The following is a 12,611-nucleotide window of genomic DNA, read 5'->3' on the forward strand; positions in this document are numbered from 1 at the left end:
AACCTTAATATGAGGTTAATGACACCTTCCATTCCAGGATAAGTAAAAAGAGATGGACTTTGGCAGCTGGATATATAGCAGTCTCTCCTCTGTTTGTGGTGGGTTTTTTTTTGGTTTTTACTTCCAAGCACATTTTTCTATGTAGGTGAGGAATGGTGCTCCTCTTGAAAGCACTTGTTCTGAAAACTGGAGAGGTATTGTTGGGGAATGCCAGGGAATTCTTCAAATACATTGACTGCCAAAAAAAAGTAGCAATTAAACAGCCCTTGAAAAATTGCCTGTCAGAAGACTGAATTCATGTTTTAAACTGACCAGTGACAGCAAACAAAACTAACCAGCTTTTTGGCTAGTGAACAGATAACAGCATTCCCTCACCCTGTTGTCAGTGTAAGGAATGCCTTTCTTCATTGTTGAATTTCTGTTGTTAAGTAATTAAGGGAAACTTCATCTGCAGTTCCCTGAAAGCTTCAGAAGTTGGTTTTAGCAGATAGTGAAGTTGGTGGGGTACACCTTTCTCTTATTCCTTGTATGAATCTGCACTAATGAAGCTCAGTTGATGGCAGACAAAAAGTCAGTGCTTAGACTGCCAGTACAGTGTGATTCACTTTGACAGACTTGATGCCAAATGGTTATTACTCCTCCTCAGTTTTATTTCATCTGATTCATGTGGTGATCCCAGTTACCATAAGGATTGAAGTTTATCCCTGAAATGCGCATTTCCCCTGAACCTGGAATTTCCTAAATTGGTTCAGAAAAAAAATGAGAAACTGTAGGTTTCTTTTTTTATCCTTTTAAGAGAAATTCAAACACTGTCAGTGCTTTCTTCTCTGCTTTAGCTCTTGCTCTGTTCCTCTGGGATGAGTTATGGTCTGCTGTTGTATGTTGGTTCCCCTAAGCATACAGGTTCGTGGTGTCAGGCTCACCTCATTCTGTCTGCAGCAGCATCCATGCTGCTTTCTGGTGCATTGCTACAAGGAAGCAATCTGGATTGGGATTTGGAGAACAGACCCTGAGCAGGGACCTCCTTCTGCAGGCTGTATTACCCTGGAATGCTTGTGGAAATACTTTGTGCTTTTTTTGTGGTGAATTTCTGTAAGGTTGAGGGTGCTGCTGCTGGCACTTAGCAATCCTTTAGGGTTGGAAAAATTAAGGCAATTATTGTGGAAATGGTACTGTTGGCTGAAAAGCTGATCTTGGCATAACAAAGCTGGAGGTTAGCCAGCTCTAAATGAGGATTCCCCAGCCTAAAATCCCATCTTCCTACCTGGGAGCTCCACTTCTGTCAGTGTCTGGTGTGACTTGGCAGCTGGGCTTCAGGCAAATGTAGAATATATTTGTGAGGAATGGAGACCTTCCTGATGTTTGAGGCGTGTGCCGCTGCTGGAGCTGTGTCTAGCCCTATGTCTCTCCATTTTGGAGGTGAGCATGACACATCCCATGTACCAGCACTGCCTGGACCTCAAGAAATATCTTCCAAGTGAGAAGTCACACAGCAGATACTTAACTAGGTTTTTGTTTTTTGTATTGAGCCTGGGACTCTGCTAGCCTGCTAGTGTACACCTGTAGCAGTGTAAAAGACTTTACTATAGATTAGTAAAACTACATAGAATCATTTTATGATTAAACGACTGTTTCTGGTCTTCTATCTCCCTCTTGTGGACACACTTCCGAAGAGCACGTAAGGTTGCAGTGGGATGTGTGGCTTGACTCAGCTTGCAACTGATACAAATTAATTGATAGGCAAGCGTGTTGTGTGTACTAACTATTAAAGCACACTGGGTTTGCCTTCTCTGCGGTGTACCTCCATTGTGTGAACCATCCTCAAACTGGCCTCATGAATAAAAGCTGCTGCCAAAGAAATTAATAATTTGCATTTCATAGAATCACAGAAGGCTTTGGTTTGGGAGGGACATTTAAGATCATTTGGTTCCAAACACCTTCCACTAGACCAGGTTGCTCTAAACCCTTCCAGTCTGGCCTTGAACACTGCCAGGGACAGGGCAGCCACAGCTTCTCTGGGCAACTGGTGCCAGTGCCTCACCACTCTCATAGAAAAGAATTTCTGCTTAATGTCAAGCAGCCTCTCACATTTTGGCTGTCAGCTGCTACTTTTTTTCTCGTGTTGCTAATATGTTTTTGCAACCAAAACACTGCTGATTCTTACAATGCTGGGCCAGTTTTGGTATATTTCAACAAGGAGAACAGAACCAAGCTTTTAAAAGTGCATATATGAAAGCTACAAGGATAGTTCAATAGTTCAATAAAACTTCAGATTTGCCTGTGTCATGGTCATTCTGGTTCCTGACTTTGCTGCCTTACACAAAGGCTAAGCTGCAAGAAATTTGTCCCTTTGTTACTTGCTGTACAGTAATTCTGGCTCTGAGGCAGCACTTCCAGGACTTCTTGGAAACTCTCATCCTTTTTAACTTTGCTTTAATGGCATCTACACTTGTTTTTCTTGACCCTTTACATCTCTTTCAATTGGAGTTTTGAAGGACAGATCATAGCTGGATAAGAGTTCCTAAGTGCAGCAAAGCATGGTGACTCTTGCACTGATTGACTACTCAGATTTGGTCTCGGCTTTCTGTGTCTTAAAGTATGTTAATAAACACAGACTTCCCTGCTTCAGGTTATTTACTTTTAATCAAGTGCACTTAAAGTGTATCTATTATTATTATTATTAATCTCTTGTCTTGCCTGGACTACAAAAAGCCATGGGAGAAGAGGCTGTGAAGCACCCCTTTGGGCTGGAAGTCTCTGGCTCTGATGGTGGCAAGCTAGCAGTTTCCCTCTGGGGCTCCCCAGTGCTACACAGGAGGCTTTTCTAGTTTTGAAAGAAGCATCTTAGTAATAATAATACTTAAAAATCACAATTTAAAATAATAAAGCCTATGGGCAGGGCAGTGTGATGGATGGGAAGAGAGTGGTCCTCAGCCAGCTCAGTTCAGCTCTGCACTATTCTGGCCAGTTCTTGTTGCCTTACAAGGATATTGGACTCCTCCTGCGAATGTGCTAACGATATTATACTGAGACATGAGGCTAGGAGGCGGAGATGAGTCGCTGCTACTACAATTTCCCTGTTCTAATGAAGTTTTCTAACTGCTGTCTGAGGTTGCCTCCTAGCCCTGACAGTTATGTTTGAGTAATTCAGGAATAGGGGAACTGATGGCTTGCTGCTAGCTCAGGGCTTGACCATTAAAGAAACTTAAAAACATGTTCATTACTTGCTACATATTTATGCAGTTTTTACCTCCTTTTTTGGCAGGGGAAAATACACCAGGAAACAGATAATTTCCTCAGTGCAAAAGCTGCATAAAAACATATTCTGAGGCTAAGCACTTTAAAAAAAATATGGCTAGTTCATGAACTAGTAAGATGAGATACACTAGTTAAAATACTTGTGACATAACTTAGATAGCTTTGTGTTGCATAAGTACGTAGCTAGTTTAAAAACTGCTTTTCCTGAAACTGGCTCAGGTTTTCCAAGGGAACCTTTTGGCAAAGTGGAAAATACTTTGGGAAGTCTGGAATCTGGTTATATCAGGTCTAAGGAAGTGATCTTGCCCCTCTACTCTGCTCTCAGAAGGCCCCACTTGGAGGGAGTATTGTGTACATTTCTGGTATCCTCAACATAAAAAGGACATGGAACTATTGGAACAAGTCCAGAGGAGGCCATGAGGATGATCAGGGAACTGGAGCACCTCCCGTATGAAGATAGGCTGAGAAAGTTGGGGCTGTTCAGCCTGGAGAAGAGAAGGCTGCGTGGAGACCTCATAGCAGCCTTCCAGTATCTGAAGGGGCCTGTAAGGACTCTTCATTAGGGACTGTAGTGATAGGAAAAGGGGTAACGGTTTCAAACCTATATCTGATCTGAACTTCCTCTGTTTAAGGAAGAAATTCTTTACTGTAAGGGTGGTGAGGCACTGGAATGTGTTGCCCAGGGAGGCTGTGAATGCTCCATCCCTGGTGGTGTTCAAGGCCAGGTTGAGCAGGGCCTTGGGTGACATGATTTAGTGTGAGGTGTTCCTGCCCATGGCAGGGGGGTTGGAACTTGATGATCTTAAAGTCCTTTCCAGCCCTAACTATTCTATGATTCTATATAATCTGATGTTAACTTTATAGTTGCTTTTCTTTACTGTTCAGAGAAAAGAGAGCTGCTTTTGCTGAAGAAACTGCCCTGGGTGTAATTTTGTGACCTAGGATAGAAAAGGGATTATATGAACTAAATGGTCCTAGCAGCATTTAGTGGTCAGGTAACAAACGCTCACACAAAATTTGTATTGTTTCTTCCTTTTGTGAAATTTCTTTAGAAACGAAAGCAGATGACTGTACCAAATCGACTGTACCCAATTGACATGTCCAATGTAGCTTTCCAATTCATGCTTTCCACTGCAGTTTGTTCTGCTGTCGTGCTTGTAACATGCTTGTCCAGCTCTTAAGGCTTCTTGGGGATAAATCCTCAACCCTTATTGCTGTGTTTAAAATTAGAAGAGGTTGGAAGGTGGACTGATGCTGTATGATACCTACCATGGGCCCAGGCTTAGGACCAGGTTCTTGACAGCACGCTGTCATATTGAGCTTCTGGTAGGAGAAAAGGGCATCTATCTAGGTGACTGGATGAATGCCAGCAGTAGGTAACACTGGCGTTTGGCTGCTTTGGAGTACTCAGTGCTCCTCTGGGCTGGGTGGATGGTTCACAGTGCTGTGCCACTGGCTCAGCCTCACATCCACCTCACGGTGCCCCTGAACTAGGCTGCATGAAGTGTCCTTTCCCTCCTGAGGTGGAACAGCCTAAACTTGAGCTTAAGTTCCTTGGTATAGCAAATGCATGATGCTACTACAAATCACACGGTACAGGTACTGCTGTATTCTGGTTGGGTCAGCTGATCTCAGGTTGAGGAAGATGTGTCAGTGGCAACCTGCCCAAGGAACTGTTGCCTTCAGCCTCTGTGGGGAGAAAAGCAAAATTAAGTCTATCATAGGTAACTGTGTTGCTCTTGCTCCACCCCACAAGCTGTTAAATATGTGTTTATAAATACGTGTTTTTTTCTTATCCCTGTTTTGCTTCCTTGTCGTCTCAACACTTCCCCTCTGCACAGGCTCCATGTGCTGCTTCCTGCACAGGGAGTCCTTAGACTCTATTCCAGAGGAAATAGATTCTCTATTTGTTTTTCCCTGGAAAACCAGGCCAGGATTTTGAAACAAAACCAATTTATTCAGCAATCCTTTGTTATAATTCCCAGGGCAGCCTTCAGGGCTGTGGGAAGAGCAAGGCACATCAGGGCAAAGTGTCTCTGGGGTGAGATTCGCTTGTATGCACAGTGAGTGAGCATGCATTGTTCTTGTCTTGTGTGTTTTCTCTTTTAAGGGCAGGAAAGATTTTTGTAACCTTCTGTGAAGAATAGCCTCTCCTGCAGCTCTGACTTGCAGTGTTTAAGTTTCCTCCCCTTAGGTTCCTCCAAGGGCTGTTTCAGCCACAGATGCGTTGCATGTGTGGGGAAAGCACGTGTTTGTTCAGGAATGGAGCACCTTGGCCTTCCAGTAGAAAGTAAGTTAAAGTGCTGCTTATGAGTTTATTCTTCTTTATATGACAGAGTGTATAAAATTTGGAAAAGAGGTGACTTTTCAAAATGAGTGAAAGGGTTACAGCAAGAAACACATATGTTTAGCAGCAAGATCAAAAAACAAAAACTGGCCTTCAAGTACATTCCTCCCATCTCTTCTTTCCCACCAAGCTTTGAGCTTCCAGCCTCCAGTGCAGCCTTTCCCAAAGGTGAGGCTTTACTGGTTGCCTGCAGATGTGTTGACCAGTATTATTATAGATCAGGCTGGAAAGGGCTTTGGGCAACCTGGTCTAGTAGATGTGTCCCTGCCCATGGTAGGGAATTGGAACTAGATGATCTTAATGTCCCTTCCAAACTAAACCATTTCATGTTTGTCCTAAAAGCTTTTGAACCTATTGCTCAGTTAGTTGCATGCAAGCAGGAAGATGGACATATTCCAAAGGTGAGGAAGCAACTGAGACTTGAAGAACATTCTCATGAAATAACTTGGAGTAGGTCTCCTCACTAAGTGGCTGCTGTACACTGGCAACAGCCTCCACTCTCTTTGACTCTGTGTGTGCCAATCAGGCTCCTTAGGCTGTGCTGAAGCATGTAAGCAGAAGCATCTGGTGTGATGGGATGGTGTAGGTGCGTGGGCTTGGGATTCTTTCTGAACTGCTTGGTGTTATTTTGTTGTGCAGGGCACAAGTTACTATGTGCTGTGTGAAATGCCTCTTTCTATCCCCACACGTACATATCCGAAGTCAAGGAGGTTATAAGTAGAGAGAATGTGTGGTTCTACCTATTGGCAAAAAGGAGTTTATAAGTAGAATGTGTGGGTTCTACCTATTGACAAAAAGGTATTGTCTTCACTGAAGTTGAAGTAAATAGGAGAATCTAAGTTCAGAGACATAAGACTTGGCTTTATTGTTTTACATGAGTGTTAAGGCAAGATTGCTTACTTCTTTCTTCTCCACAAAAATTTCATTTGATACTTAATCTTTTACAATAAAGCCATCATTGTCTCATACAGCTTAAGGAGAATGCCCATCACCAACTTGCTCATGAGTTTCACAGGCTAATGCAGGTCTTGAGCTTATTTATCCCATCACTTGATGCCACAGCCATTAAAATTCAGGCTTGCCCCATGTAAGGATAATGCAAGCTATCCTTCGAGTCTTCCCATAACATTAGTAATAATCAGCAGACACAGGGCAAGAGGCTGAGGGAGACAAATGGCTTCTGGACAAATATCTTCAGCTTATGCACTCATGGAATGTTCCCAGTACTGCTTCTCCCTGCTTTCTGCATCACTCTGGAACTTCTGCCTGTGACCTTTCCTAGGCTGTTCAGTGCCTTGTTATGGGGTTGAAAAGCCCTTGGATGGACTTATAATGCTTTTTCATTGTTTATATTCTACTTTCTTCTTGGTGAGACAAGAGCTCTTAATAAGCATTTGGAAGTTATACAACAATGCAACTTGAAAGTCAGTGATGTGTTTAAACTCCAGCTAAGTAGTTCATGAGGGCCAGACTAGAGGGATGGAAACTGGAGTCAATTGTGGGGCTGGCCAGGAATTCATTGATAAAACAGCTTTGCTTTTTTTTGCTTATGTGGGGAATGTTTTGTTGGAGAGCTGTGGATGAATGGCAGGTAATGCACTGGGAGGGCGCTGTGCCTGGGTGTCCATATTGATAACCGCTTGTGAGGGCATTTCTCTGCTGGAAGTGCCATAGCTTCTGACCACAGAGCAGTCAAGCCCCATTTCAGAGCTCCTGGTTCAGATGCAGCTATTAAATTTTGAAGAGAAATGCTCAAAATAAAGTATTTCATGGATAGTTTTTTTGCAGCAATTTTGCTTGGTTTGGATTCTCCCTTCCATGGGGAACATTTACATTCCAAAACTGAGCAGAAATGTAGGTTCACAATCACAGTTCCTTAAATGAAAGGGCACAAATCGTGGCTGTTCATTGCAGTGGGGCCCACGTCTGAAGGAAGTGCTAGAAAAGAATGTGTGACAATAACAGAAGAAAGAAAACATTTCTGTATTAATAATACAGATTATATATAGAAGTTGTTGCTCAATCCAAAGAAGTTATTTCATCGTGTCCTGTGTATCAGCAGAGGTAATCTGCCAGGAGTCAAATGCATTACTCTTGACAGCCGGTAGCTATAGATGTTGATCTAGCTGGGTAAAGATTGCATCCAGTAAACAGATTATGTCTCCATGTAGAAACTGTGCACATGAATTGCCAAGGATGTATGTTTAACAATACAGAAGCCTGCATAATTCAGATTACTGTGTAAATGATTCTTTTGGAATTGTGTATGAAGTAACTAAAATAACACCCAGTTGCAACGCCGAGGTTCAACATAAAATACGTTGCAAGCCACCCGTGTCCTCTGCATAAGACTAAACCCCTGCTCTGAAGAAGCATTGATTTTTTTGCTGTATGCACCCTGGAATGCTACAAAGGTTGTGATATAAGATCTGGAAATAAGAATCTGTGGAATAGCAACTCCAGTTTAACTTTTTTCTCAATTGTACTGGGTTCAAAGGGACCTACAAGTGGTAAGTAACATGTCCCAAGATGTGCAAGGGTCATGCTGATAACTAGAATGTCATTCTCTTGTGAAAATAAAATCTGATTTGTTGTTGTCCATCTGATCAGATGCAGACTAGTACTTGTGTAAGCAAATCCTCCAGAAAGTTCAATGCTGTAGCTCAGTCAGCTGTGCTTCCAGGGAAGAGAAGCTCATAAGAAAATTAAGAAGGAAATGTGGGCTTCAGTATTGCAATAATGTTCCTAAGTAGGTTTTAAACATATCTGGAAGCAAATGGTTGTGTAATGCCCAGTGTTCAATCAGTGTTAAAACAGAGCTTTTGGAAAAGCCATTGGGAATTTTGTATAAAATCTGACAATAAATCCCTATATAGTGGAAATGCAAGCTTAAAGGTTTGAGATTCACAGCTGTGACTTCAGCCAAGATCAACTGCTTATTCAGCTTCACCTATTGCAAGCTGTTTTTCAACCAGTGTGAAATGTTAGGGTATTTCTTGAGTTTTCAAATATTGTAATATTGTTCAGAGATACCTTGGATTGTTCACCTGAACAGAATGTCTTTTTTCCTGAGGGATGCAGAAAAAGCTAGTAACAGTGTAATAACTGTGATGTACTGGAAGCAAGCATTGCTTTAATCCACAGTGAGGCAGTAATGGTTTACCTAGTGCCTCTCTTGTTTTAATCTCTTTAACATGTAGGCAGGAATGAAATAGAAGTTTTGCAACATGTATCACTATTCCAGGGAGAATCATTGTTTGGAACTTTTTTCACAAGCGTAAGCTAAATCTATTTAGTAATATTGACTATAGCCTTCTGTCCATTTTACTAGGGAAGTCTGTTAACCACATGTTTTCCTGATATTAATTGTGGGGAAATCATGTGTGCTTTGTTAGGGGACTACTAGTTGTACTAAGGCTTCATTTGAAAGGGTGGCTGAGCTGGGGCATAAAGCAATGCTTCATCTAAGTCTTGAGCAATGATGAGCTCTGCTTTCTAGGGTGTGTGGCTACAGGACATGCTGCTTCAAAGTGGCTGTTTGAATGTACAGATCCAGCAATGTGTATGTAACGGAGAAAGCTCTTGGCACAATTGCTGAAGAAATAGCTGGCATGAAAATACTCTGTTTTTTTACCACATACCACAGCACAAGACCAGCTTTTATAGGAAGAAGAGTTGAGGGTCTTTAAAGGTCAGACTCAGTGACAAGCACAAGGTTTCTATAGTGATCTTCTGGTAGTAAGTCAGTATCAGTGTCCAACTTCAATAGAAATATTAATAGGAGAAGGTGAATGTGCTTCCCAGAGCAACAGGGGTAGGAGAAACTTTTCTTTAAAAGCTGTGGCCAAGGAGCAGCAAGGCACCCTGACTTGGTTGCTTGCTATAGTTTAATTTTGGCAGAAAAGAGTCGTCTGTCATCTGCTGCAAGCCCATGAAGCATCCATTAGTACTGTGCCTTGTTCACATCAGTCTTTGCACTTGTTATTTGCCCCTGCCTGGTTTTACTGCTGCAAAGAGACTCTTCTGTTATACAGCCCTAGTTTGACTGCAAGTGTTTGTGCTTTGCGATACTGATATCACTCTCACTTCACTCAGTTGCAGAGTTTAGAGCTGTGGCTGGCCTTTCTCCAGGAATTCAGCTATCCATATTTTAAGGGTGGACATTGAAATGCGTGCAAGCTGGAAATAATTGTTGAAATCTTTTTCTAATTAAAAAGAGATGAATGCAGTATAAGGTTATTTGCCTGCAAAAGAATTGCAGAATTCAAGTGGACAGTTTCTAAAACTACCAACTTGTGTTACATATTAAATATGAGCATGCTGAGAAGCTTCAACTCACTTGAGTATGAATTATGTCAAATTTTTGCCTTGTATTAAAAATATCCATAGCGTGAGATAGATATCTTTTCATAATCAGACCATATGTCTGCTTGTTTGCCTTTTCCAAGCTGCAGTCTGTTTAAACTCCAGCACCTCACTGAGAAGTGTGCAATTGCCCTCTGTGCCCATATTGAGTCTTCTTCAAATAAGTGCTTCTGGGCAAGAAAAATTTCCCTGGCACCTAGAACAATATGAAATTGGTGTCCAATCGCTAACTCTCTGTAGGAGAGACTTGTTCTTTCTATTTATGTCTAAAGCACCTGTTCACAGAAAGTGCCTGCTACTACTGTGTTCTACAAACGAACTTGGCTACTCAAATCTAGACCTGGTCCTTTGTGATGCTGTGCAAATAGTATGAACAGATTCCTGTCCCAACTATTCATAATTAAATATTAAAAAATAGTGTGAGTTAGGAGGACATCTGCTCATTGGTGAGATTACTTTATTACTGGAATACTAGAATAAACATCCTCAAAACTTTGTGATTTAAGAGTGTTTGGAATAAAGCAGCATATTAAAGAAACTGGTTTTCTGTCTATAAAAATCAGCTCTGTGAATCTAAGTACTACAGTGCTGTGTCTCATGAAACATATCTATTCTATTAATCATTTTAATAAAGTGGAAAGCACTCAAAACTGTCAGAGGGTTAAATGGATTGGATAGCTGTCATATTGTTTATTGGTATTTACTCGCTTGACTCTGACATAGTATACTTCTAATTGGCAGGCAGGCAAATGAATTGGCCATAATTCTTCCTGCAATGCTCTCAGCATGATGCAAGGCAACGAGAGGAAAGGAGAAGCTCGACTAGTAACATGCATTGGCGGTGGGGGAATAACAGGGCAAATACCAGAAATCAGAGCTGAAAGAATAAAGGTAACTTCAGAGGAGAGGAAACTATGCATGCAGAAAGTTTCATTACACTGATAGGAGCTTTTGAGAAAGAGAGAGACAATTGGAAACAACCTTCCCTGCTCCCCAGGGGACTGATTTTTCTTTTGTAGTCTCTTCTGTGTGGGATCCCTCATTGAAAGCAGTGATGAGCTCCCTGAATGAAAAAATGGCTCTGAGCCTGGAGCTATGGGGTCCAAGTTGCAGAAGATTTGGTTTCAGGCCTACGGCAGACCCATGCCAGCCTTGACATTTTTATTTACACTTGGATTAATGTGGAGCATGTAGAGTCCTCTAAGTGAACATACGGTAGAAGCCACAGTGATGTCATATTTTGTGCACACAGATACATCTCCATGCCTCTTAATTAAGCTGCTTTTGAGTTTTGAGGTAAATTCTTCAGTAACCAATTAAAATCAAAGGGGGGAATTTGAGAGTAGTGGGATGCAGTCTTAGACCTTGGGTATAAATTACTTCTAAAATTTGAAAGCTGCAAGCCAGCAGACTTCAGCAGTTGGCTACAGTGTCTTATTGAGCCTTGGTGCCTGGAGAGATTTAATATGAATGCAGTGAGTGCCCAAAAGGACACCTGGTTACTTCAGTGCTGGAGAGATTTAATGTGACCCAGCCTTCCTTCCTTAGAAGAAAAGGCAAAGAAACTAAAACCAAGTTCTTCTGGTAATACTGACTCTTTTAAGATGGAAAAGATCATAAAGAAAGAAACTAGATACTGCTCTGTGTTTAAGGAGAGAAAAAATTAGAAAGGGAGGCAGAAGAAGGTTTTGAGGACTTCCCATAAACTTCAGTTAACAGAAATCCAGATGCATATTGGCACAGGATTCATGTGCTAAGGAAAATGTTTCTTAAAAAACAAGAGGGAGAATGGTGCTTCAAATTGGAATTCTGAAATAATATTAAATGCTCGACTTTTGGTTCCAGTGTTTGAAAATGACTGCCAAAACCTTGTAATGACTGTCTGTTATGATGGTTACCGCTGCTACTAACCATTCTCCTATTCATTACCCTTTATCTTGAAAGAAAAAGCTGTTTCATTAGTGGAATTTGCTGTATTCTTTGGGGAAGCAGTAAGCAGAAGTTGGGGAGGAGGAAGAATGGGGCTGACCGCTGTATTTACTGACTCGGACACTTCTGCTTGCTTTTTTCATGACTAACAGACTTCCAGAAGGGAAGCAGGACTTAAGGAAAGAAATAACTTTTCACAGACATAACAGCCCTCTGAAGATTAGCCTGTGTTACTTTAAATTTGATTAAACCCATGCCAGGATATTGCTTTCAGATACTTTGTTCAAGGGGAAAGTGGCTTAAAAAGTGTAAGGAATTTGGGTCACAAATTAACAATTTTTTCCATTGTTCTCCTTCCTCTCTGGTTAATAAAGTGTAGCATGATTTGGAGAACTCATCATGTACAACAATTGGAGGAATAGCCCATATTGCAATCTGGTGGCTCTTCCATGCAGGACACAGTCTGTTTGTGATATTCTTTCTGCTTTATCTCAGTCACCAGCTGTGTAACCTCTGAGAGAGACTCTTACCGAACATAACACTAGAGGTGATGTGCCCATTTCCACTGCTGTTGTTCCTTGATTTTTCCCAGTATGATCATCACTACAATATATCTATGTAATGTCAGCTGCCATTTTAAGTCTGAAATCTGCTTTGTTTAAAAGACTATTTTATTGCCACCTTCTAGGATTATTATTTTTTATTAAAAAAA

General features: G+C 41.4%; 1 protein-coding gene across 4 annotated transcripts in view; it reads left to right on the forward strand.

Moving 5' to 3' along the window:
* TBXT (T-box transcription factor T) overlaps positions 1-12,611 on the forward strand; it is a 35,348-nt gene that overhangs the window by 16,911 nt on the left and 5,826 nt on the right. The window contains exon 8 of one of the 4 annotated variants that reach the window (XR_009969062.1): positions 10,712-10,818. The exons of 2 other annotated variants lie outside the window; for them this stretch is intronic. Coding sequence is in view for 1 of the 2 variants with exons in the window: in XM_062641731.1 (XP_062497715.1) it covers positions 10,712-10,760 (49 nt within the window). In the remaining variant the exon portion in view is untranslated. Of the gene's footprint in view, positions 1-10,711; positions 10,871-12,611 lie in introns of those variants that run through there. One more of the 4 variants, XM_062641731.1, reaches the window with a different exon arrangement.

The sequence above is a fragment of the Pezoporus occidentalis genome, unplaced genomic scaffold (assembly GCF_034315485.1).
Source record: "Pezoporus occidentalis ecotype Australia unplaced genomic scaffold, CSIRO_AGI_Poc_V1 ctg7, whole genome shotgun sequence".
Lineage (NCBI taxonomy): Eukaryota > Metazoa > Chordata > Aves > Psittaciformes > Psittacidae > Pezoporus > Pezoporus occidentalis.